Below are 26849 nucleotides of genomic sequence, written 5' to 3'. Positions count from 1 at the left end.
TAGATTTCAGACAGGTGGTGACATTTAACTGGGCCTTAAAGGATGAGTAGGAGTTCGCCAGGCAAAGAAGTGAGGTGGGAAGGCCTTCCAAACGCAGGGCATGGTCTGTGCAAAGGCACATGCTGGTCTTCTCAATTCCCACACCTTCAATCCTATGAGTGCTATAGAATGAACACTTTATTTTTTAATTTCTTTTGTTTTGTTTGTTGGGGGAAGGTAATTAGGTTTATTTATTATTTTTTTAATTTAACAGAGGTACTAGGGGTTGAACCCATGACCTCATGCATGCTAAGCATGCACTCTACCACTGAGCTATACCCTCCCCCCTTAGAATGAACATTTTAGTTGTATTTCCAGGCTCTTAGGGGAAGCTTGGTGATAACTGACGAGTGCTTTGCAGTTGCTACAGAACAAGAGTTGGCATCTAAGTATCTGACCCCCAGAAGCATGCACATTACCTAATATTAACAAGAAGTCAGGAGGTTAGTAAGTCAAATTGGTTATACCCTCCACTTCCAATTTTTCCCCTGGGAGGTTTTACTGATTTTTACTCTTCCAGGGCAATAGAGGAAGGAATCGTATATCTGTGTTTTAGGTGGAGTAAACACGTAAGTCATCAGTGAGACCCCTTGTCTTGTCAGTTTTTCACGGAAGGATGGGAGAAGTCAGAATTCGCTGTCATAGTTGGCTCCTAACTTTCTCCTTTGCAGGAAATCAGTCCCCTCTGAGCTTCCTAAGTGTTTACAAAAGTATCTCAGGCCAGATGGACACCCAAGACCATCCTGTCTCAGAAATTTGTTGCCAATTTTAGCTCAAATAGGGCAAACCAAATAGATCAAGATGGTCTATGAAGGGATGAGGAAGTGAGCAAGGGATTCATTTAAGACTGGGAAGCATGATTCTGTCATCCAGCACCCTCATCTGACAGGGAGCTGGAAGTGGCCCTGAGCGGGGACGGCGCTGCCACAGATGGGGGAAGACAGAGGAGGAGGAGCTGGGGGATAGAGCAGCAGCATTTTGGGGAACTGATGCATGACAGGCACTATCTGATGCACTTCCTCTCCCCTCCACACTCCGCCCCTCTCGCCCTCTCTCTCCCCTTCTCTTTCCCTTTCTCTCAGGGTAGGTTTATGCGTCAGTTGCCAAAAGGTGGGGACATTTCCTGCTGCCTTTGCAACACTGAGAAGTTGTCTTAAGGGAGACGAGGCCCCATTCTGAGCACCAGGCCAGGAAAGGGAAGTTCTGCTGGCAGCCCTGCTGGGGAGACACCTGCTCGCCATCTCCTGATCTCTCTGTCTCCAGGCAGCGCTCACAGCCTCCTGGTTTGCACCTGACCATGTCCCTGGCCGAGGCCATCAGCCTCTGGAATGAAGGGGTGTTAGCAGCTGACAAGAAGGACTGGAAAGGAGCCCTGGACGCCTTTGCTGCAGTCCAGGACCCCCACTCCAGGATTTGCTTCAACATTGGCTGCATGCACACGATCCTGGAAAACATGCCTGAGGCGGAGAAGGTGAGTGGAAGTGCCCCTGCCCAAGGACTCCCCGGCTTTTGTGATTGAGGTTCTCAGCCCCGGCTGCGCTTGAGATATTAGAAGCTTTAGAAGAACAGAAACTGCCCAGGCCCCACCTACCCCCAGAGATCCCGATTCAATTGGCCTGGGGAGCGGCCTGGGCGCTTCAGGATTCAAAAGCTCCCGGGTGGTTCCAACCTGCAGCCCCGACTGGGAGCCACTAGCTATGGGTTCTGCTCTCCTTCCTTCTCCATCTGCTCCATCTATCACATTCAGATCATCTGGAATCATTCTTTAAAACCTTTCTGAGGACTCCCCTAGTTACGCTTTGGGTTTTTTTTCAACTTGTGAACTGCTGGCCACAGGATTTCCATCTCACTGCTTCCTGCCTGATTTTAAAGCACCTCCTTTGACTTTCTAGCAATCTCCTGTGTGTGAGTTTTGCCTGCCCAACAGACCAAGAGGAGGCACTTAAGAAAAACAGGTTTCCTCTCAAGTGACAATTCTGATCTGCTCCCTGGCGCCCTCTTGCGAGGAGCCCGGGGCTGGTGGCAGGACAACCCGCCAAGGGCACGCTGTGGGACGCCACAGCGCCTTTTTCAGGTGTTCTTTCTCTCGTATTTCCCAGCATGGGGTTGAGCCCTGTCAGTGATCGCTTCCTCGGATTGGCTGTGGTGAGCTGGAAAGGGTATGGCATTTGGAAGCAGACGCTCTAGGATCCGACTCCAGCTCTGCCTCTCTCAGGACCTTTGGGCTTCAGGAAGCCGTGTAGATGTCGGGCTCTCAGCATCATGAGCGTTAAGTGAGGCACCAGCTGCTAAAGTGCTGTGTGACTTCACACCCCTGTGCAGACGTTAGCTCTTATGTTTCCCTTTTACTGCGCACGTTTGCAAGGCGGTGTGGACAGGTGACTGACTCCCCAGCCCCCTTAAAGGGCTTGTTCCTCTTACAACCACCCTTACCTTGACAAAGAGGGAGGGAGAAGCTGCTTGGAAGACGCTGGAAGACCGCACAGACTGCCAAGGCCGCCCCAGGCTGCAGAGTGGGCAGAAGGGCCCCCCAGGCCCACCCCCTCTCAGCGGCCTGCCCCGGGGGGGGGGGGGGCAGCAAACAGCACCAGAGATTCCTGGCTGTCGCGGGCAGAGGCCGGCAAAGCCGAGCAGCCGGCCTGGGCGCAGCTCTGCCAGCAGAGGCTGTTGTCCGGCCTCAGGGCTCCGGGGCGAGGCTGTGCGGGGCTGCTCACCCCTCGGCTCCACGCAGGGTCTCTCCCTGCGTCCTTCTGCCTCTGGCCTCTCAGTCTCTCTGCCTTCATTTGGTTTCTTGCTTAAGTCCTCATTCCCAGCATTTCATTTACATTCTTATTTGTTATTATTTTACTTGTATATTATTTCAAAACAATGAACAAAATGGCAATAAGACCACATATATTTTACCTTAATTGTATACCATTTCTATGATACAGTTATTTACAAAATAAACAAATACTGTATATAATATTTTTTTGGTCAAATTTGATTATTTTTATTTTAATCCTGTCTTGAAAGGTGGATATGAATAGACCCATTTTATGGAGGAGAACACTAAGCTTCAAGGGGATTGGTAACCTGTAAACACCCTATAAATTAGGGAGGGACAGCCCAGGGGGCTCTGGCCCTGGTGTCTGACCCCGAAGCCTCCTGTCACCTCTGAGACACCAGCCATTCTCGGGACCCTTCCTGCCTCATTCTCTGGTTCATCCCACGCGGCCTCACTGCCTGGCTCTTCTCCCCACAGGCCTTCACCAGAAGCATCAACCGAGACAAGCACTTGGCAGTGGCCTACTTCCAGCGAGGAATGCTCTACTGCCGGATGGAGAAGTAAGTGGTCCAGCGTCACGCGAGCTGGGGAAGTGCGCGGAGGAAACCGGAGGGGGTCTTGGTGCTGCCAGGCGTGGGGTTTGAGAAGTGTCCTCCAGGCCTCTGCTGGGAAGTCTTGGACTTTCTCTGGGCAGTTACACAATCCGTCAGCACGAGGCAGAAGCCCTCTCGGGGAGGGAAGGCAGGCCCACCACTCAGCTATGGGCCAGTTGGGTCACAGCTCCGGACCAGCCTACATAACCACCGCAGGCCTGGTGTGGCCCGCCCGCCCGTGTCCCTGGTGGGTCACAGCCTGGGTGGTGCTGGCTGTAAATACCGTGGCCGTCGAGGGAACACCCGTGGTGTCCCCCACTACGAGTCACCAGGCTGTCACCTAATGAGGAGTATCGTGAAGCCACATCCAAACCTTCCTTCACTCCTGCAGAATGTGTTTCCAAAAACCTGGCTTAATCCATTCAGTGAAATAGAATTCAGCCACCAAAATGAGAATATGAATGGGCAACATTATATGTACAAGGTTTTACTGGTGCAGATAAATAACCAGCATATATCTTAACATAGGAAAAAGTCGACGATAGATATTAACTTCAAAAGACAGATTTCAACATTGCGTGTACAGCACAATTCCACTTCTGTTCCAAAGAACAGTCTGAAAGGCCACGGACCAAAACGTTGTCAGTATTTCTCTCCCGGCGGTGAAATTACAGGGATTTCCATTTCCTTCTATCAGCCTTTCTGCATTTTTGGTGCATTTACAGTCAACATGAAATAATTAGCAGAGACAAATAGAAAATGAAAGTTAATCTCACTTCCCACGCCCCTCCCCCAAACACCCCAGTAAACATACAGAAAACAAAGAAAACATATTCTAAGCATCAATGTAAAATGTTTTAGGGGAGGGCAAACTGACCCTTTGCAGAAATTGTTCCATCAGTGCAAACAAGTTCTAGGGAAGATGATTCAGCTCAGGCTAATGAAGAAATTTCTAAACAGTGAAGATGGTCGGGGCATGGGGAATAAGGTGCGTGCGTGCGTGCGTGCACGCGCGTGCACAGCAGGTGAGGCGGGGCGTGGGTGGGGCGCGGGGAGGCTGCAGAGGCTGTCCAGGCACTGAGGAGGGCTGGGCTGGGCTCTGCTCCTCTGCAGCCCGGAAAGGCTTTGACCCTAGGGTGTAGTCAGAAACAGAGGCTTTAAGGCCGCTGTGCTGAGCCGTTGCTAGGGGCAACTACCAGAAGCTCAGAGGACTTCCAGGATGCAGACACAGTCGACTGATTATCCGAATGAGTAAGAGCAGAAGTGAGTGAAGTCTCCCCCAGAGGAAAACCACACAGGCAGTCTGGGGAATGAAAGCCTGGGCTTGAGGACAGACTGGCTTTTACTTTTTGGCGGCTTCATGCTTCAGTCTCCCTTCTTAACATCCTTCTCGGTGCCCCCTTCCCCCATCCTCAATAATCTCCAGATGTAAAGAATATTTGGAGAGGGCTGAGCACAAATCCTCCAGCTGATCTTGAGTTGCGAAAGACGATCTCTAAGGCCATCCTTTAATTAGCTCCAACAGCCTCTAACGAGGAGAGAGAGATGGCAAAGAGGGAAGGCTCCCAGAAGAAATTTCTACGTGAAAAAGCCCAGTTGTCCCCAGAATCCAAAAGGTTTCTATTTTGAGTGAGTCAAAAAGATCTTAGACCCAGGAGTAAGACCCAGGATTCAATTAGTCTGTGATTGGTTAATAGTTAAATCTAAGAGAAAAATCTACCAAATTTTATCTTTACTTCAAGGACTATCTACTGAGTAAATAATGTAAATGAGTAGCTGTTCTCGCCCTGAGCCGCCTCCTTCTCTTCTGCTCAGTCCATAGGCACTGGTGTCCCTTCTCCCCCCAGAAAGATCGAGGTCTTGGCTCTTCCCCCTTTTATCACTATAGCAGTGGGTGTTACATAGCATAACATATGGGCTGTCTTCCCAGAAACACACACACAGGTACCTACATTTATGTGCAATTTCAGGCGGTTCAGTGTCCCCTGAAAACCATACGTGCGCCCTTGGGGCTCCGACGCTCTCCTGTGGCGTTGACCTCCAACCGTAGCCAGCCGGCTACTAAGTGTCTACCTGGGGTCAACCCAGAATATCTCTTTTCCTAAACCTGGTCAAGTTGACCTCTTAAATGTCTCCCAAGTGCACCCTTTCTCTCCCTCTCCACCAGCACTGCCCTGGTGTAGACCTCATTTTCCCCAGGACCACTGCAATCACTTCCAAATCACCCATATTCCCAAGTGATCTTGAAAAAAGAAATGTGATCTTTTAAGACCCTCCAGTGGATCCCATCACTCCAGGAAAAAGGGCAACTTCCCTTGCCTGCTGCTCTGGTTCCGCCCCTGCCCGTCGCTCGCAGGCTCCAGGGCTGGCCCCAGGCACGCTCACCTGCCAGCATGGCGACTGCCTCCCTGTGCCTCCTTTAATCGCCCCCGTCTCCTCTGGGACACATACTTGCCTGTGGGTTTGTCTCTGCAGCTCGTGAGGAAAGAGCACTTACTCACTCGTATTTCAGTGTCCAGGATGGTAGTTAAATCCTTTGGAATTAATTAAACAAACGTGGATGAAATACAGCCCCTGCTTCAAGGAACTTCCACATCAAAACAGGGAAACAGGCCGCCAACATGAGTAGCTGTGGCGCAAGGCAGAGTGGGTCACGTGCTGAGGCGGCATTTTTAGACAAGTGCCTTGGGGACCGAGAGCAGTCGCTTCTCAGTGAGGGGGTCAGGCCTTCCTTCAGATCACGGTGGGTGGGACCTGCTTTGGCGCGTCGTTGGGTGCTTCCTTTCCGGTTTTCCCACCTTCAGATGTTGCTGCACTGGCCCTGCTGTCATTATAAAGTTCCACCGGGACGCAGTCAGTCGTTCTGAGCAGGCAGGTCGTGTCAGAGGGGTGGCTGTGGCCGACTGTCTGACCTCTCTGACCCCTGCCCTTTCCTCCAAAAGGGGAAGGAGCTCACCTTTCAGATCCTGGCCGTCTGAACCCTAGGGCTGTGATGATAAGGTGAGACCCTTTGGAGGGAGATGCTGGAGGAGGCAACGCAGCAAAGCCTTTCCCCTGATGTCTTTGAACCAGGAAGGGGCACGGCCCCAGCCCCCGGCGCCCAGGTGCTTGACATTCTGGCTCCCTTCAGCTTTCTGAAACTCCCCATTACCCCTGATGTCAGGGTGTGGAGTGCGGGGTTCTAGAGAGCCCCGGGCAGTGGCAGCCCCGGAGCAAGCGGAACGTCAGTGGTTACTAAGCAGACTTCCCAGAGAGTGGTCCAGAACCGAGCGTGATGAGCCCTCTCGGGCTCAGCCGGTGAGGCGCTTCGGCGGGTTTGCCGCTGCACAGCCCAGCCCTGCACCGGGTAGCGGGGGCTCCGGGCCGGGTCCTGGGGTGGCCAAGGCGCCAGGCGGGGTGACGTGCAGGTGTGGGCGGGGTGTGTGTGAGGAAAACCCTCTGGCCCTGCCCAGCAGAACCTGAGGGGGAAGCTGCCGACCCCTTGGCCTCGTAGGGGACACTGCAGGCTCCAAATGGCACGGAAGGAAACTGCAGAAGGGCTGGAGGGAGGCCGGAGCACGCTGCCTGCCCCCCAGCACGTGGGCTGAAGGTTATTCTGGAATTTGTATACGGGGCTTATTCAGACCCTGTGCAGCGGGGAACAGAGCTGGGCGGCAGTCCAGGTGCCCAGGGGAGCAGCTCCGGGTAAACAAGGGGGCTAGAAGAGGCCGGCAGCAGGCGGTCGGGGCGATGCTTTCAAAGATACGTTTAAAAACAGACATCTGGCAGGGGGACCCCCACCCTGTTTTTAACACAAAGCAAACCCTTTAATAACATGTCAGTTCTTTCCCCCTCCCACTGGGCCAGATCTTTAGCCATCTTGATGGGCGGACTTCGGAGGTGGAGTGGCTGGGCTCACGCAACACCAAGTGGACGCAGGCGGGGGTACAGCTCACCAGGGAGGCAGGCACGCCGCAGGTTACTGCTGATGACGCCTCATGCGTGCCCTCTGAGGACCTTCTCTGTCACAAACAGGCAGCAGAACACGGTGGATATCGCGTCTGCCCACGAAGCGGGACGCCTGCATCTCCGCCTGTACCCTTACTCTTGGCTTAGTGAGTCACAGCCAGGCTCCCCATCCTCCAGCTTAGAAAGAAGGAACGGGGGCGCTTATCCTCCGCCCCTTCAAAGGAACGCCTGCAAAGACGTGTAAACCACTGCAAATGCCTCTCACTTTGTAAGGAATAGCTTGCGTGTTTTGATGGGTTTTACAGTCATCCTGGCCAATAAAGGCACGTTAGAGGAAGCCTCCCTCCTGTGTCAGACCCAGGCCGTCCCCTCCCGTTACTCCCACAGCCACTGTGTGTGTGGGTGTCTTCCAACCAAACGATGACAGAAAGTCCAGCTTCTCCCCCAGCCAGCGTGGGACCTCTCGTCCAGTCCGCCCTCCTGGTTGGCTCCAAGCTTCCCTGAGATCAGCACTCCAGCTTCCACATCTGGGTATTTTTATCTCCCAGTGATAGCTAATACAGCATCCAGTGTTAAGTAAGCACAAATTAAAAGACTGGTCTATGCATTTAGTTGCCAAAGATTTAGAGCTGAAAAAATATGTATATATGTTAATAACAGTGAATCACTGGGTGTGCCAGGCGCCATTCTGAGCACCTGAATGCTTTGTTCTCTTGTTAGTCTCTAATTCTAAAGATGAAAAAACAGACTTAGAGAAATGAAAAGTGCCCTTTGTCACTAGATAGCAAGTGGCAGAGCCAAGACGCAAGTCCATGTAGTTTTGACTTCAGAAATCAGATCCAGGGCCACGTTGCAGCAAGCCCCTAGTGTTCTGTGCTCCTTGAATTTGTTGGCCACTTGTGCACAACACTCTCCTTATAACATCAGTCTGGAAGCTGTGGCCAGGGAAGGAATTTGCCAGGGTCTCCTGGTCAGAGGCTGGGCTGATGGATCTGGTCCCAGTCCCTGGGGTGCCGTCATTATACCCCACCGCCTCTCGAGGGTCCCCACCAGCCCGTGTCCACATTTCAGGCTTGCCTCCAAGAGAAGCCACACGTGACCGCCTGGGGCCAGACAGTGGCCCAGGGACTTTACAGCTCAGTTGCCCGGCAGGAGCCACAACCAGATAGTCACATTTGTTCTTGCCAGGCCAGGGGTTGGGGCAGGGGTGGGGGTAGCTTGATTTTGGCTGCTACCACCCCCTGCCACCCAGGAATGTCTCCCCCCGACCAGGGCCTCTGGGGAGGTCAGGGGCAGGCCAAGCAGGCTGGTCCAGGTCCTGCCCACACCCCCGTGGGCACTATCGATGTGGTCAGCCCCATTCTCTGCGTGAATCCAGTAGCAGCAGCCCTGATGCATCTTGAGCCAGTCAGCACCACGCCAACCCAAGGAAACAGAAGGGCAGTGCCAGGGGCAGTGGCGAAATGCCATCTGGCTTGAGTGGTGGTTTCTATTCTCTTTTTCCCAAAGTGTGTGGAGGAGGAGGGAGGGGACAGGAGACTACAAAGGCCACAAAACCAAGAGTTAAGTTGGGCTCAAAAGAAGCCAAAGCAGAAGCTCTTGGCAGGAAGGTGACATCAGCGACTGTGAGGAGGCTCCTTGGAGCCGCGTCAGGCTGGCCCGGCCTGAGGGTGGGGAGTGAGGCATGAGCCGTGCTCTGACTCGGCTCCGAGGGACACCGGGGCTGGCCGGCAGGGGCTGCCCTGCTCAGAAGCTCTCGGGAGAGAGAGAGGCTCTTTTGGGAAGTGACAAGGGGGCGTCAGAAAAGCGGGAGCTGGTGCAGTCAGTCCACAGAGATGAAAGCACCCGTGACCTCCTGAGGCCGGGAGGCTGGCGGGGCTGCCCGGATGTGTGACCCCAGGGGGCCCCATTCACACCGAGTTCCGCAGAGCACAGGGCTCAGGGCTGGCGGAAAACCAGGGCAGGTCAGAAGTGACTGGACCTTGCTGTTTATCTACTTCATGTACAGTAGTTTGTCTCTGCAAACCCTGAGCTCCCCCATTTACCCCTTCCCACCCCTTTCCCCCACCTGGGAACCATCAGTGTGTTTCCTATGTCTGTGAGTCTGTGAGTCTGTTTCTGTTTTATAAATAAGTTCATCTGTGTCATTTTTTCAGATCCCACATAGAAGTGTACAGCCCAGGGAACTATATTCAACACCTCGTAGTAACCTATAATGAAAATATGAAAAAGAATATATACGTGTGTGTATGTGTAGCTGAATCACCAAGCTGTATACCAGACATGAACACAAGGTTGTAAATCGACGATGCTTCAGTTTAAAAAAAAAAAGGAGGGAATTGGAAAGGCTCCCTTGTCCCAGTGAGGCGGACGGACAGAGGGAAGCAGACGCACATTCTGTTCTTCCTTTATTCCTCCGAGCCCTGAACTGGTTTCTTTCCCACAGGTATGATTCTGCTATTACAGATCTTAAAGAGGCCTTGACTCAGCTTCGGGGGAACCAGCTGATAGACTACAAGATCCTGGGGCTGCAGTTCAAGCTGTTCGCCTGTGAGGTGAGGGGCAGGGCCTGGCCCAGGGGGGCGGCCGGCGGCCGAGGGGGCACCGGCACTTCCAATGCACAGCGATCTGTTGACGCCTCCAGGGGCCTAGAAAAGGCGTTTCATCTCCCCAGCCTTGGGACTCAGATCTTCCCTTAAGAAAAGATGCAGGTCTATCATTTCAGGCTCCTGATGGAGTCTTCAGTTCCCTGAGTGTGTGTGTTTTATTAACGTGAGGCTCGAAGGACCCTGCGGAAACGAGTTTGCTGGGCTCTGTTTGGAATGGCTTGGCTGAGCCCGAGTGTGTTGGCCTGTGGAAGCATTCAGAATGATTTGCACAATTTGGGTTGAGAGGCTGTTTCTCAGCATCACTCTAACAAACCCAGAATCAGGGGCTCCCTCTCCGTGCAGAACCTGCCATGACCTTGCTCAGTTCCCGAGCTCACGCTCTTTATGATGAATGGTCTGGCCTCGTGTCCTGGGCTGACGCCCAAACACAGAGTGAGGATAATTGAGCGCCAGTCCGTCCCCCCCGGCTCGACGAACGACTCGGAGCACACAGTTAGGAAAGGTGTCCCTAGAAGGATGACGCACGCTCCGTCTGCCCGAAAGGAGGCAGCACGGCTGCTTGGACGAGAAAGGTTCATGGACCTTGTCCAGCCAACCCGCCTCACTCCCCTTCTAAGCCCCAGTTATGCACCAGTAGCTTTAAACCTAAAATCCCTGCAAATAGCATAGAGCTTTATTTAGAAGAATTGTTGGAAAAAAGTCCCCGGCTTTAGTTTCTCAGGCAAGAGAAGCCACGCGTTCCCAGGGTCACTCAGGGCTAATAATAGAGTCTGCAGCTGCCTGGGCCACTGGGACACATGTCCCCATACAGCTCTGTGGCAGGATAGCCCCTTCCTCAGTTCCCCCAGGCGAGGGAAATGAAGCTTTTTGGGGGGAATTGGCTGGCATTTGGCCAGCTTCCAGGGTACAGCCTCTGGAACAACCGCGGCCCTGTTGTTACGTTAGACCGGATAATTCTTCATTGCAGGGGGCTGTCCTGGGCATTGTAGGGTGTTGAACAGCATCCCTGGCCTCCACCCACTAGATGGCGGTAGCACCCCACCCCCGTGTCGCTAGACATTGCCAGTTTCCCCTAAGTGAGAATCACTCAGATTAAAGGGTTGAGGGACCACGTGGCTCTAGAGAAAGGACCCTAGAAGAGGGGCACGAAAGCAGAAATCCATAGGAGGAGTGCTCCCGCTGTAGCTGGAGTTTAAATGACTCAGGGGGCAGGAAATGCCCTCTGGGCCTCTCTGCAACTGAGGCTGGACTTTTCAGGGTCCCGTCCACCACATGGGACACTCCAGTCACCTGGCTACTCATCATGCCACGCCTCCCTGCCCACCAGCGTGCAGAGAAATTGCACCATCCTTTTGGAAAAGAGTCTCAGGCTTTTCCAATCATGGACTCATGAAAACCTGTTGCTAGAAACGTTCTTAAGAGAAAGTGGCTGAGAAGCAAACAGGAAGTTTCAAACGGCTTTGAGTTCTCCTTTCTCTCTGCACACATGGTCGGGGTGGGCTGGGCCAGCCAAGCACGTATGCAAAAGGCAACAGCTTCACTGAGGCTCAGAAACAGCCTAGGAAGGGAGCCTAGGTCTCTGCCCCTGGGCTTGCTGCCTGCCCAGTGCCAGCCGCCAGCTCTATGGGAAAACCCATCCTGCTGCCCATCCACACGCGCCTTGATAAACTGTTCTTTTTATCTGGATGAGACCCTGAACCAAGTCACACTGTGAGTGGCAGACTGGAATAGAGGAGAAGTGTCATTACTTATCTGTGGCTGAACACCAAACTGCTCTAAAACACAGTGACTTAAAATAATACTGTTTATGATCGCAGTTTCTGGGGTCAGAAACCCTAGCTTGGCTGGGTGGCCTGGCTCGGAGGCTTCCATGAGGTTGCAGTCAAGGTGTCAGCGGGGCTGCTGCCATCGGAAAGCTTGGCTGGGGCTGAGGCTCTGCTTCTAGGGCGACACATGTGCCTGGCAAGGGAGTGTTCCTTGTTGGCAGGAGGCCTCAGTTCTTTGCCACATGAACCTCTCCATAAGGCTGCCTGAGGCCGTCATGACCTGGTGGCTGGCTTCCCCCAGAGAAAGTAATGATCCGAGAGAAGGTAAAAATGGAGCATCAGTGTCTTTATATGCCACACCCCCTCATTTCCATAATATTCTATTGGCTACCAGGGCAGCTCCCTTGGATTGGGTGGGACTACCCTGGAGGGTGAGCACCAGGAGGGGAGGATCACCTTGCAGCTGGCTACCACTGAAAGCAAGGTCCTTGGGATCGGAGAGATAGGAATCAAATCCCCACCCGACACTTACTGGTTGTATAAACCTCGGAAAGTTACGTGCCACTGCCGAGCCATCATCTATAAAGCAAAGCTGAGCACTTAACCTCATAGCCATTCATTAATAAACTAACTCGTTTTTGCGCACCTTTCTGACGCCTACTAGTGTCAGGCAACAGACGTCCAGGGGTCCGCAGGACGAGGTGTCGGCAGCCAGAAGCTCACGGGCATGTGGGACAAGGTGGGGCAAGAGCGGTGCTATGGGAGGACTGTGGGCCCACAGAAGTGGGGCTCCCGCCCCGGTCAGCGGTTGTGAGGCTTGCAGATCACGCAGACGGGGTGCCTGGTCCTACAGCTGGTCAGTAAATGGGGTTGGTGATGATAATGAGGATGGTCAGGACAAGGACAAGGACACTGCCTCTGACAGGCAGCACCAGGCTCCAGGAGCCCGAAGTTCTTCACAGCGTTAGCCTTGTGATTACAAACACAGGGAATCCCCAGATGGCCTGAGTCTGCAAACTCAACCCTGTGATCTTCCCCAGAGCACGCGGGCAGCGTGGCTCTCCCTCAGAGGGCAGACAAGACCTCCTTGCCGAGCCTCCCAGCCAGTCCCAAGATAGTTCGGCAGACGACAGGGCTCACAGTGGTGACTGTCCGTACAGCACCCTCTGGGTGCCGAGCAGCTGAACTCGGGGCTTTAGGTGAATTATTTGTTCTTTACAACCATCTGGAGGCAGGAAATGTTATTATCACCGTTTTATAAAGAACCTGGGGCCACACACTAGGAAACAGCCCGGGGGTACCTCCACTGCACGGCCGCACGTGTTCCAGCTTGGAAGGCCAGCTGTCCCCTTCTCCAGTGGGGCCTCAGTCAACCAGCTGTGTTTCCCCTCTGAGGCCCTGCAGCGCTGCCCACACCCCGCCCCTGGACGTCAGGCCATGAATCCTGCCACTCTCACCCATGGAAGGCCGGCAGCGGCTCCTGGGAGCTCATCCCCCAGGCCTCATGCGGGGAGCCCTAAGAACTTGCTGCTCTGCCATTAAAAGGAAACAAAGTAAACCCTACCTGTCGGTTGCCATCTTGATTTTCAGCCACCCCAGCTGAAGTGTTGCCCTGGGTTTATGCCAAGTCTCTCTCCAGCTCCAGGGGACTTTTGCCCACAGATGTTCCCCATGCCCATGTGGCTACATCACACAGTCTTGTCATTCCCGTGTTCTGGACAGGGTTCTGTCGGTGCTGGGGCAGGACGACGCATCTGGGACCCCCCCCCCCCCACCTGTCCAGTGCCTGTCCAGTATCCCAGCCTGGGCTCAGTGGCCGGAGCTGGTCTGGGAGGCCACACGCATGTATTTTACTCCCAGCTCTTCAAGGGGCCTTGAGCACGTCGCTGTTCTCGGTACTAAAACAACACAGTAGCTCTTGTCCTCCCCCCGACCTACTTGGTCGTTGAGAGAATGCACACGATGTAGGATTTGTGTGTTACGTGAAGTTTCTTCACAGCATCCTTGCGCTAGGCCTAACTCAGTAGCAGGATTGATGGCGTTCTGCTTCAGCTGCTCCCGGGAGAGCTGGGAAAGGGAAACATGCCACCAGGCAGCGTTCCAAGCGCAGACATGCAGCTCTTCCCTGCCTGGTCCCTAGACTTGGAGTAGCCTCAAGTTCTCGGTGTGGCCTGTGCCTTTCTAGGTGTTGTATAATATTGCTTTCATGTACGCCAAGAAGGAGGAATGGAAAAAGGCCGAAGAACATTTGGCGCTGGCTGTGAGCATGAAGTCTGAGCCGAGGCATTCCAAAATCGACAAAGCCATGGAAAGCGTCTGGGTGAGCACACTGGTGGAGCTGGTGGTGAGGACTTGAGTGGGTGTGTACTTGGTTCAGTGCACATGTGGACTGGGAAACCATAAACGAGGTGCTTTCATCTCCTCTGAGCTCCAGGTAACACTGATCTTGGGGGTAAATGATTCTGTGCAGGATCCTGAGTCTGGAAGTCGGAGATGCTGAGGCCTGGAGCCCAGGCCAGTGGAGCCCTGGATAAGGTCCCCCCGAGGGAGGCTGGGGATAGGGGCCGAGCCCCAGGCAGAGGCTGTTTCTGCCTGCTCACTGCTCGCCGGGTCCTCGCAGCCTGGCACCGTGCCAGGCCTGTGATGGCTGTCAGCAAAAATGCATTGATTATATGAACAAATGGTGAAACTTATCCATTGTTTGGGCACATTTGGGGATGAAGCTGGTTCTAAATCAGATTTCTAAAACACTGGCAACAAGGGGGCTCCACTCAGCCTGCACACGAGTGTCCCTGGCCGTGGTCTGCCAGTCCCAGGAGAGTGCTGCCGTGGGCCTGGCTTGGGTCCTGGGCCACTCTTGTGGCTGTGGTGCCTCCTATGCCATGAGGGACGGCCCTGCCTGAGCCACGCAGAGTGGGAGAGCGGTGGCTCCCCCAGGAAAAGAAGGTGCTGGGCAAATGACACCCACAGGGGTCCTGATAGCCTCTCCAAGTAAGGTGCTAGTGAGCCCAGCTGTTCCCACCTTAGACACCCTGAAATAGTAAGAAATCCCATCCTGACATGTTGCGAAAAAGCATGCTTGGGAGGTTATCTCAACAGATCCTTGCACCTGTTCAGTGAGGGAGACAGGACAAGCATCACTCCCCCCATCTTACAGGTAAGAAAATCGTGTTCTCTGTGTTACAGAAACAGAAGCTGTATGAGCCGGTGGTGATCCCTGTGGGCAGGTTGTTTCGGCCAAATGAGAGGCAAGTGGCTCAGCTGGTCAAGAAGGACTACCTAGGCAAGGCCACGGTGAGTGAGGTCTCTCAGCTTCCTCCGGGTCCCCCGTGGCCACACAGAGCAGGGTGGGAGGAACCCTTGGAAGAGGGCATCGGCCTCGTGGTTCTACCCTGGGATGGCAGCAGCTTCTGACCCAGAGGGTCAGCAGTCCTGTCCTCGGCTACTGGCCACTTCAGGAGCCAGGCGCCCGCGAGAATGGATCCAGGGTGTGAGGAAGGAGGGGCTCAGGGAAACCACAGAAGGACGGGGAACAGTGCCGGCTGCGCCCTCACACCTTCCGTCCTCAATTTCAGGTCGTGGCGTCTGTCGTGGACCAAGACAGTTTCTCGGGGTTTGCCCCCCTGCAGCCACAGGTGAGGCAGTCCTGCCCTTCCCCACGGACCTGGGTCTCCAGACCCTCTCTCTGAAACAGCCGGCTGGGGAGGATGTCTGTGCTGAGCTGCCTTGTTCTCAGGGCGCCTTCACCTGGGTTCTCAGTGCTGCCGAGGGGCACGGCCTGGCCATTCCTGGTCACGGGTTCCATGACCGGTAGGGGAACAAGGCAGTTTTAGACTTAACCTCAAGCCTCAGGGACCAGCCCTTCTGCTTTCCCCAGAATGCCAGCAGTCTTCACTTCTCTAGGTACCAAGAGAACTTGCAGGAAATTGAAGCACAAGCTGTGGAAGGCTTTTTCACAGTGCCTCTTCTCAGACATGGGACACAGGGGCTGGTAGGGGACTCCCACGGGCTCCCTCCACCTGCCTGCGTGCACAACACAGGCAGGGTGCCCGGAGTGAACCATCTTTCCGCCCAGGCTGGGCTCGGAGACACGGTTCCAGATGGACTGGGGAACGATGGGTCTGGGAATGTGAAGGCAGAGCTTCCTTATGAAGGGAGGAGGGTAGGACAGGCTGAGAAGATTCCGAGCTCTGTTGCCACAGAGCCGTGATGGGCAGGAGCGTCGGTCCCCACTAGCAGTGGGAGGATTTTCTGAGCGTGGCACCTACAGTCCAGTGTGCACACACCCGGTCACTCTGAGAGCAGCGCTGACCGCCTTCCAGGGTCAACCTGTTGGCCTGGATGTGACTGACACTGGGGCTCTGGAGGGAAAGATGAGCAAAGGAGGAGAGCAAGGGAGTCAAGGTTCTTCGATCTCTCTCTTCATCATAAAGTTGAAGAAAGCCCTATGGGACTCCTGTGACTTTCAGGGCAGCCAGGGGACTCCAAGAAAGGGGAGAGGCCCAGGTAGCGGGGCTCCATGGCACTCAGTGGAGAACAAGGAGCACACCTTGAAAGGAGGGTCTTGCCTGGTCTGTGGATCCTGGGTTGATTTTTAAGTGCCCATGAGCGTCGGGTGACGGAGCAGACGTGCACTACAGGGCAGAGCTTTGGGAGACTGTCCTGGGAAGGGGACAGAGCTCAAGGTCAAACGCACCCTTGTGATGCCATGTGGCACTGGGAGAGCTAAACGTTCCAGAAACCGGGTCTGGCCCAGGATGAATGGCTGTGCTGGTGCAACCTGCACCCGGGAGCTGGTGGGAGGGGTTGTTCTCCAGTGTTTAGTCAGGGAACACTGCGCCCTCTCCCTAGACGGGGTTCTGATCGAGCCAGAAATGCATTCTTTGATTTTCTGGTCTGAGAGAAGGCTTAAATTACCATTAACCGTCTGTTCTCTCTCCCCATCCTTCCCTGTTGTCCTGACGTCTTCATTTCTCCTGAATATGCAATAGGCAGCTGAGCCTCCACCCAGGCCCAAAACCCCAGAGATCTTCAGGTAAGTTAGATTCAGACCGAAATGCCAAATATCCAAGCTCCAAGCCTGGACTGATGGCAATAAAGGGCGTGAAGCTGGGGTCAGGGTCCAAACCTTGTGGAATTCAGCCTAGCCTGTCAGCCACTTCTGCTCTCCAGGTTAGAATGGAGTGATGGAGGGGACGGAGCCTGGCCGCTGGCGGGGCAGGCCATGGGGTCCTGGCTACAGTCGCCTGGTGTCCCTGTGTCCCCATGTCAACGTGCACAGGCCCCAGGCGGGGAGGGGTGGTTGCTGGAGTGCGCGGTGTCCGCAGAGCATCCCCCGGGGCCGGCACGCTGACCTCAGGGTGGAGGGCTCTGAATGGGCCGCAGCCCCTCGGAGGCCCAGGAGGCCAGGCTCTGGGGAGTCGGGTGAGCAGAGGAGGAGGCCGAAATGGCATGTCCTTTCCTGGGTGGGCATCTTTCATTCCCCATTGCACATGGTTTCGGAAGAAGTAAAAGGAAGGACTGGAGAAAAAGAAGTCATTCTTCTATAAGATGAGGAGCCAAGGATGACATAACCCACAGCTTTCTTAAGAGTTATCTCTAAGTGAGGAAGCAAGCCCAGCCTCCCCACTCAACAGAGAAGATTGTTAAAAAAAAAAAAAAAAAAGAAGTGGAGAAAGTCCCAGAGCAACTGTGAAAGTGAGGGGGTTGGATTCGGATTTGCTCACTCCGAAACTCTCCTGGGCTGGAGGAAGCTGTGCCCTGGAGGTGAACGGGCACAATGTTGGGAAACAAAAGGAAAGGCTGTGGGGAAAATGGTAGAGCTGGGGGGGGGGGGGGGGGCGGGGACCCAGCAAGGCCAGAGTGAGTGAGGGGCGGCCTCGGTCACACTTTCCGAGGTGGCACAGATGGGACGCCCGGGAGCAGAGCGGGTCTGGAGGAGCCGGGGAGGGGAAATGACATTGCATAAGCAGGCAGGGAGGCCTCAGAGCCTCGCCACACAGCCCTCCCCCCACGCCTCACAGCCCGTCCCTCCGGCTGTGTGTCCCCTCCCACGCTGGCTCCAGGGGATTTCTCCTCCCCCTCCTCCAGGCGTCGTCTTTCCCACCCAGCTGGCTCCCGCCCACCTTCCGCCTTGTGCCTCTCATCCTCTCCCGCCCCACCCAGAACCGGGCGCCGGCCAGCCCCCGCAAGGGAGGGCGGGCACGGGTGGCAAGGCCCGTTATCTAGTGTGGCGGTGGTATGATCCTTCCACTGTCGCCCCGCGGCGTGTTCACGTGCGGTTCCCTACCCAGTCCTCCCGGGACCTCAAGCAGGCAGGCTCCCTGCTCAGGGTCACCTGGGCAGTCAGAGGTGGAGTTAGAAGGTGCCTGGAGCGGTCTCCCGGCTCCCAGTCCATTGCTGCCTGTCCACAGCGCCGTGGGACGGGATGCAGTCCACGGGCGGGATGCTGTCCAGCCTAGACGGTGGGCGGGACCTTGTGTCGACCCACCTCCCCGGCTGCAGGGCTCTGGAAGGGGAAGCCCACCGTGTGCTGTTTGGGTTTGTGCCCGAGACGCCAGAGGAGCTCCAGGTCATGCCGGGGAACATCGTCTTTGTCTTGAAGAAGGGCAGTGATAACTGGGCCACGGTCATGTTCAACGGGCAGGTATTCGGAGGACCGGGGGTGGGGCTTGGGGCTCAGGATCCTGGCAGCACGCGGCAGAGCCCCGGAGGAGCGGCGTCTGCTACCTCACTCGCAGGCCCGCCGCCCGCTTCCATCTGCCCACCCGTCCCTCCCCACGGCCCTGGGTTCTCCTGCGGTGTGGGCGCTGATAAACACGTCTTTATTTCCGCCTTTCTGACTCGGCGATGCTGCCCTGCAGAAGGGGCTCGTTCCCTGCAACTACCTCGAACCTGTTGAGCTGCGGATCCATTCTCAGCAGCAGCCCCAGGTAACGTAGTGTCCGGGTCTGACCCGACCCCCCCCCCATCCCCAAACCCCCACCACTGACAGACCTCTCGGAGGAGGTGGGGAAAGCAGTGTGAAAGAGGGACCGAGGACTCGCTGGCCCCGAGCCTGCCCTGCACTGGACTTGGGGATGGAGGGAAAACCCAGATGAGCTGAGTGGAGGCATCAGCAGGACCTGCTGGGCCCCCCAGCTCTGTGACTCCTCCTGGTCAGTGGTGACGCCACCAGAGCCATGGCACACGAAGGTTAGGTCTTCCCAGAAATGTCTTCTTCACCTGGAAGGATAGTCAATGTGTTGGCTGGTGAAATACATTTAAGAAACCAAAATATCTCTTTAGAGCAGAGCAGAGTCAGAGTCGGCCTTGGCAGCCACTGCTTCTGGGGTGGTCTTGGTTGGGTCTGAGCTGCCAGGCAGATGTCGGATGGGCAGGGGACCCCGTCTCGCTCTAGACTCTGCAACTGGTTGTCCTCAACGGGCTTGGCCCTCCCAGGTCAGAATCACTCTGTCCAGATGACCTGAAAAGTTTGTTTTTTTTTTCCAGGACTTTTATTTTTGTTTATTTTTTTAAACTTTTTTTTTTTATTGATTTATAATCATTTTACAATGTTGTGTCAATTTGAAAAGTTTTAAATGTCATGCAAATGAGAAGGGGAATTTTTCCTTTGAAGGGGAGATGTGGGGTGAGAGGGTGCGCTGAGCCAACAGCTCAGGGCCCCGCCCCAGCTCCGCGGGTTTCCAGTGTGGCTGGAAGGGGTGATTAGGCCGCAAGGGCCTCTGAGCTGGGGGTTAGGATTTTCATTTCTGCTGTGATTTGTTTTCACCAGGCCAACCCTTCCTCCCATTTAGCCAACACTTTGTTCAGTCTCCCCCAAATATCACCACTACTGCAGCGTCTAGGAAGTCGTTTGCATCTGGCTATTCCCACCCCCGACTCGTACCCCGGCCTGAGAACTTTGTCTGAATGAAGGTTCTCACCGTCTCTTCCTGTCCCCTCCAGGAGGAAGCCTCCCTGGAGCCAGATATCCCAGCTCCTCCCAGTTCCAGTGCTCCTGGAAGACCCCAGCTGTCACCAGGTCAGTGTCCTTGGAGCACCCTCCTAGCCCTGGGTGCCGGAGTTCTCCGGGCTGCTTCCTGACAGAGCTGCTCCCCCAGCCTTCCAGGAAATTCTGCTTTCTCCTCCCAGCATGCCACTCAGCTCAGGACCGTGCAGCCCAGAGCCCCCGTCTCCTGGACCAGCCTCCCACAACACGGGAAATAGGAACCCTTTCTCCCTCCCTGCTCCACAGCACTCCTGGGCTTGGGTGAATGTAGCTGGTCTCTGGGGGCAGTGAGTGTCCCAACCCAACTCAAGCAATCACCAAACCCTCTCAGTCAGGAGGGACTGAAACCATGTCCCAGGAGGAAAGGTTGAAGTCATTGCACACGTTTACCTCAGAGGTGGATGGAGTGGCTCTTTCCAAACTGCTCAGGAGCTCCAGCTGGGAAGGAAACTGCTCCCCAGAGCCCTGAAGGATGGACAGAGAGCCAAGGGGCAGGCGTGAAAGGGAGACTCTGCGGATGTGCGGAGAGGGCTGCCCTGGGGAGTCACGGGCTCTTTGTCATGAACGCGGGTTAAGCGGATTCTGCGTGTAAGTGCTCGGTAGAGGTGCATTGAATAGGTGGTTTGTCCAGACCCTAGATTGGTGATTGCCACGCCCACCTGATCATTAGAATCACTTGGGATGCTCCCCACCCCTATTTTTACTTGGAAGATATCAAACCTACAGAAAAGTTGAAAGTCTAGTACAGTAAACCCCAGACTACCTCTCACCTAGATTCGCTAGTCGTTAACATTTTGCACCAGCTACTTGCCTGGCTCCCCTGACTGATATAAACATTTTTTTCCAAATGGCTGAACCATTTAAAAGTAAGTTACAGACTCATGACCCTTCACCCCACACTTTGGCATGTGTCTCCTAAGAACAAGGACCTTCCTCTCCACAAGAACAGTACAATTGTTATATTTAGGACATTTAACCTTAATACATAGATTGTATGTTTCATATTCACATTTCTCTAGTTGTCCCCCAAAATGTCCTTGAGAGCTTTCCTGTATTTGTCTTTTCTGTCTAGGGGTCCATCAAGGATCATATATTAATTAACCTAGGGACATTTTTAAGGATATAGATTCCTAGGCCTTTGATTTTGTATTTTTAAGACTAGAATTGGGTATTTCTAGAAAAAACTTCCCACGTGATTCTAATGATCAGCTGGGTTTGAGTCAGTGCGGGCTTTATGATCACGCACCCCACCCCCGTGGTGAACGCCTTTACGCACACTTCTCTTATCTAAGTTCTATATACGTAGACTGCTATATTAACGTATTACGCACATTAGAAAACATACCAAAAGTAAAGGACAAAGTGAAAATGAGTGTTCCTACTACTCCTTCTGTGGTCCCCGGCTCATCGCAAACCCCCTCTTTTTTGTGTCTCCGAAGCCCACTGGTTTAACCCACCTTTGGGAATCTCGCATGGTACATGGCACGCCTGAGGCTCTGCTGTTCACTGACCCTTGGGCCCCCTCCCGACCCCCATGGGTTGGGGAGGATGTGATGGTCCTTTGGTGACTACCTGTGTGGTCTCTAGAAGCAGAGACTGGGTTCCTTTGTCTGTTCGCGGCTCTGCCCGTCACCTTTCTGCAGAGGGGTTTCTCCCCCCCCCCCCCCCCCCCGCTTGTGAAGGTGAATGATCGCTCCAGAGGCTAAAGGGTGAGAAGCAGGGGGCGCTGTGCCAAGAGGTTTCAGCCTGTGTGTGGCAGGGGCGGGCAAGGGTGTTTATTCATCACCTTCTTTGGTCTAATTCCTTACCTTCTCCATTTAGGTCAGAAAGAAAAAGGAGAGCCCAAGGTAACATTGTTTTTCTTGCACTATTTCAAATGGTAGCAAGGGGAAGCGCTTGGGCTGCGCACCTAAGCATGTCCGTGGGCATGTGTCCCTGGGTTATAGAAGGAGTCCCCAAAGCTGCCACCACACACACACACATGCACACTGTCCATGGGCCAGGGCCCCTCCTCGACAACCTCTCTCTCCTCCATGCACACGTTGCCTACTGGTCCATGGCTGGGGGGCCGGATCTCACCCAGCAGGAATTCTTTTCCAAGCAAGAGTTTGGCTGGAGTACGGAGTTCCGAAGGCCCTCTCACGTAGCTATAAATCCAGGTACTTCTCGGCCTCTTCCTGCCACAGAGAATTCCTGGTGAGACCACGTGTTGCTCGGAGGAGGCCTCAGACACTCATGTATCGCCTTTGCGCCCTCCCCCTGCAGGAGGTCAAGGTCAGCGTCCCCATGGCCTACATGCTCAAGGTGCACTACAAGTACACGGTGGTCATGGAGACCCAGCTTGGGCTTCCCTACAGCCAGGTCCGGGCCATGGTAGCCAAGAAGCTGGAGCTCCTGCCGGAACACACTAAGCTGAGGTGAGTGCCGTGCGTGGAGCAGGTGGGGGTACAGATGGGAACCCGGGGCTGGCCTGGAAGGCGGAAGAGGAGGATGGTCCGGCACCGACGTTCTCTGACTTGGTTCTTACCCATCATCTCTCCCCAGCTATCGGCCTCGGGACAGCAGTGAGCTGGTGCCCCTTTCGGAAGATGGCATGAAGGATGCCTGGGACCAAGTGAAAAACTACTGCCTGACTTTGTGGTGTGAGAACACAGTGGTGAGTGCAGTGAGCCCAAGGGCCTCTAACGCCACCTTTCTACTGGGTCACTTCCTCAGGAACAGTCCAGCACCTACCAAGGACCTTCTGTGTGCCTGGCACTATGCTTGTGTTGGGGATACGGTGGGTAACGAGCCGCAGCTCCGTCTGCCTTCCGTCTGCATCCTCACCTGGGCTGCAGCCGGGAGAGGGGCTCCCACAAGAGGAGAGCAGCCCAGGCGCCCACAGAAAGCCTCGAGTCCCTTCCATCTGCTGCCACACCCCATTGTTTCCAGGCCTGTCGCCGTCAGGCAAGGTGGGGTGAAGTCACAGCTTGAGGCTGAGCTCGCAGCCATTCTGCACCTTAAGTTTCCATGGGGAGGAACACTTGGGAGGGAAAGAAAACAGTGAGCATTGGTTTCACAAAGAGATGACTTGGATAATAACCTCCTACTCATTGCAAGCCTCCACCGAGAACTTCCTATGGGCCTAAGCCTGTGCCAAGTGCACTCTGGGTAGTATTCCTACAATTCCCACGGCTCTACGAGGGAGATATTTTTGGCCTAGTTTATAACTGAGGTAGCAAGGCAAAGGGAGGGCAGCCTGGCCAAGGCTGCACAGAGCCCACCTGTACGGGACACCTCGCTTCTCTGAGAGGGGAAGGGCAGGTTGTCTAAGGGCCCTGGTGTCCGGCAAAGAGTTCACTGGCTCCCCTGTAAGAACACAGGGAGCCAGAGCGAAGGTAAAGGCTGGGAGTCGTAGCTACCGACGAACACTCTTGGACTTTGTCCCTTAGTTTCCAAAGGAAAAGTTGCCATTTCCTTTTGTTGAAGATGTTGATTCCCTCCCCCAACAATGGCCCTTGGAAACTGTCACCTGCCTTCTGTCAACATGCTTTTTTGTTTGCCTTTTTTGTAACCTCATACAAGTGGATCGCACAGTATAGGTATTCTTTTGTGTTTTAATAGTCCATTTCTTCTGAATGCTAAATGGTATTCTGCTGTGTGGATACCACAGTTTGCTTTTTCATCCACCTGCTGGTGTACATTTGAGCTGTTCCCAGCGTTTGGTAACATTTATTCTTCTGCAAACACTTGGTGGGTACTTACTGCTCTCTAGATAGGCGCTGGAGATAGAAAAACTAGTAAGATGTAGGTCCTTCTTAGGAAGATGAGGACAGATTACAAAGCCACGTGTTATTACGTAAACCGACGGTGATGCACACGTGACTCGCTGTGTTATGTAAGCACTTGGGAGGGTATCTCACCCAGAAATGCTGGAGGGAAGTGGGACAAGTCAGTAGTCTTCTTAGAGAAAATGATGCTGAAATTGTCTTGAAACTTAGCCTTAAAATGGTCCCTAGCGTTAGCCAGGTGGAGGAGATTAGGATGGGTGCAGTACACAGATGGAGCGGACAGAGGGAGCACCAGGGAGTCTGCACAGTGGGAGAGGGCGCTTAGGGTTCCCGGGCGCAGTGGGGACAGTGGTGGGAGACAAGGTGGGAAAGGCAGGGGGTCAGATCCAGGAAGGCCCTGTGCCCTGCTGTGCCAGGGTGATGCTGTGAGCAGGGGAGGAAATATGGAGGTTTTGCTTTGGATTGATGGCTTCTGCTCAGTGAGGGGAGGGTCTCTTTGGTAGAGTCTCACTCAGAGACAGATGTCTGATGAAAAAAAAAAAAAAAAAAAAGAGTGGGAGGGGAAGGATTAAAGAGGATGGCCCTGCAGTAAACCCCACTCAGCAAACTTCGTGCTCATCTGCGTTGGGGAAAGTCAAGAAGCAGAGAGCCCCCCGAACTGAGACTCCCCAGTGTGTCCGGCCCAGAAGCCCACGGGTGAGTGCCAGTGCAAGGGGCCCCTTGCAAGTCTGGAAGGTCACCTTTAGGTTTTCCAATTGTCTGTCTTTGGACTCATCCCTTCAGTTCTGTCTTGAAAGGATTCTGCTTAGAAGGAGTTCTGCTCTAAATGTGAATTCCTTCACTGAAAAGTTTTGTTTGTTTGCTTTTATTTTCCTTTTTGAAGAAACTTTTTACTTTTGTTTTCAAGTACTGTTACTTTTTGTCCTTTGAAGAGCGCTTCAATCTGTTTAGTGGCTGTATGCAGCTAAGCCTCCCCAAGCCCCCAACACGGTCATTTTAGAACTCAGTCCAGCCTCAGAGGCCACTGTGGACTATCTTTTCTCATCTTATTGCTTAGTCTTGGACGGTGCAAGGAAGTTCTCATTCCCTGACTAGAAGAGAAGGGAAGTGAGCTTAAATTTATGAAGTATCTACTCAGCTCAGTGCAGGAACACATCATGAGCCAAGTTTAAACACACACACACACGTGTGTATATATCATTTTGTCACTTACTTGTGACTCAGCTTGTTTCTCCATCTTTTCAGAAGTAGCAGTCGGAACTATTCTACCTTTCTCAGGATTACTGTTGAGGTTTCAGGAAGGTTTGAAGACCGTCTCTGGTCCTGCAGACCTTTGGTTTCACTCACCCGGCCAGTCGGAGTCCATGAAGAACGTGCCAGGTCTCTGCTAGGCACGGACCACAAACCTGCCTTTCTGAGCTTACACCTCTTGTGCTACACTGACGTCTCGCTGACCGATTCCTTTAGTTCAGTGATCACTGCAGACATTAGGAAAGCTAACAGTCCCTTTACTATTTCAGGGTGACCAGGGCGTTCCAGATGAACCCAAAGAAAGTGAAAAATCTGATGCGAATAACCAGACATCCGAGCCCCAGCTCAAGGGAGGGAGCCAGGTGGTAGCACTCTTCAGTTACGAGGCTACGCACCCGGAAGACCTGGAGTTTCTGGAAGGGGACGTGATCCTGGTGATAGCAACGGGTGAGTGCTACTCCCGGACTGTAGGAACTGCTTGTCAGCAGAAAAGAAATTCAAGGGCAGAGAGAAAACATCAGGAAGCTACACACTTAGCCAGTGGTTTCGGCCTCCTTCCCAGCTTTCAGCTGGAGGGAGCGCGCCTGAGCGGTCAGCCTTGCCGTCTGCTGTTCTCACGGGCAGGGAAGCGACACGTGCCAGACTTACATCACAGTGTGATTATTAAAGATGGCTATGTTTTAGAAGCCATGGGTTCTCATTCCCAGAGTTAATGAATTGGAAGGTGGCTGGAATCATTTTGCCTTTGCACCAAGTCTATGGTGTGTCTGCAAATGATTGTTCTTTGAATTGATGAACTTTTTGAAGATGAGGGAAGGGGATAAATTTTGCCTTAAAAAGGAACTATTCAGAATTGCTGTCTCTGGTGACTTTCCTATTAGGTATTAAACACATTAAAACCTGAAGTAAGTGGAAGTTTCTAATTTAGTGCTTCTCTAGTAACTTTTTGAAAAGTCTAATCCTTCTGCATTTCACTCCTCCGATATCACATCTAAGACAAAAACCAGTAATAAGATGGCTAAATCCTACGTTCGCTCTTACCTCCGATCACTTCCCAGTGCCGACTTTTCCCTGTGGCACAATTGGCGGTGGAGAAGGTCTGGCAAAAGATCTGGTAAACGATCCAGATGAGGTCACTGTCCTATATACGGGATTTGAAATCAATGTATACTTTTCCTTTTATCAGTGAATGAAGAATGGCTGGAAGGGGAGTGCAAAGGGAAGGTTGGCATCTTCCCCAGAGCTTTCGTTGAAGAACGCGCAGACTTGGAAAGCAGTCCTAGGCGAGTCTAGGAGGTTTCACAAGAAAAGGAAGCACCACCACGTGCAAGACCCAGCACGGCTCTGCAGCATACTGCACAGACACCACCGTGTTGAGGTGTTAGCTCGCCTACTTCTCCCGGCTAACATTTGACCCATCAGACAATGACGTGAGATTCCCCTGGGGGCAGGGACGGGTGGTGGCTGGAAGCGTCTGGAAGGGCATCAGGGAGCCCCTGGGGTGCTGATAATCTGCTTCCTGCTCTGAGTGCTGGCTACCAGATGGGTGCAGTTCGTGAAAATTCACCGAGTTGTACCCTGATAATTGGTACATTTCTCTGTATGTGATGCCTCAATAAAAAATTTACAAAAACAAGACACGCCGAGTGCAGGCCCCAGACCTAAGTGTAAGTACCCCTACTCCTGCACCATCACTGTCCCAGACTCCCAGGGCCTGAGGGAATTTTAGGGGTGATTCAGAAGGCGCGCGCACACACACACAATTTTTTTTTTTTTTAAGTTAAAATCCTCAGTGCTTAAACAGAACCTACACTGGGTTAGGTTCCCCCGGAATATAGCTGTTAACCCCACAGAGAAGTAAAATACTAGAATCCCAGGCCCTCATGCCTCCTCAGGGAGGGACATTTGTTCAGGGCTCAATACTGAATCCACGCCACTGACAGGTAAGTGCGCCATCCTGTCAGATGACGTTTATAATACGTACTATACCGATGTACATAATAGATTGCTACGGCTTTATTTTGGTTATCATTTACCCCAACTGCCTGGTTTTTCAGGGTTACCTTGGGTGAAAGATTCCATTAAATACTAGACCTTCAAAGACGTGGCCGCACTC

General features: G+C 53.6%; 1 protein-coding gene across 1 annotated transcript; it reads left to right on the top strand.

Moving 5' to 3' along the window:
- The first annotated feature begins 1065 nt into the window (after positions 1-1065).
- Positions 1066-26371, top strand: NCF2 (neutrophil cytosolic factor 2). Its single transcript, XM_010988520.3, has 15 exons — positions 1066-1510; positions 3284-3366; positions 9794-9902; positions 13908-14042; positions 14909-15016; positions 15298-15357; positions 16714-16757; positions 18227-18368; positions 18586-18654; positions 19670-19745; positions 21534-21559; positions 21978-22129; positions 22257-22368; positions 25003-25180; positions 25920-26371. The coding sequence occupies exons 1-15, from the start codon at positions 1337-1339 to the stop codon at positions 26024-26026; spliced, it is 1575 nt and encodes a 524-aa protein (XP_010986822.1). The 5' UTR covers positions 1066-1336; the 3' UTR covers positions 26027-26371.
- Positions 26372-26849: the final 478 nt, after the last annotated feature.

The sequence above is a fragment of the Camelus dromedarius genome, chromosome 23 (genome assembly GCF_036321535.1).
Source record: "Camelus dromedarius isolate mCamDro1 chromosome 23, mCamDro1.pat, whole genome shotgun sequence".
Taxonomy (NCBI): Eukaryota; Metazoa; Chordata; class Mammalia; order Artiodactyla; family Camelidae; genus Camelus; species Camelus dromedarius.
The sequence above is the reverse complement of the archived record's forward strand: the minus strand, read 5'-3'. Positions and strand labels throughout refer to the sequence as shown.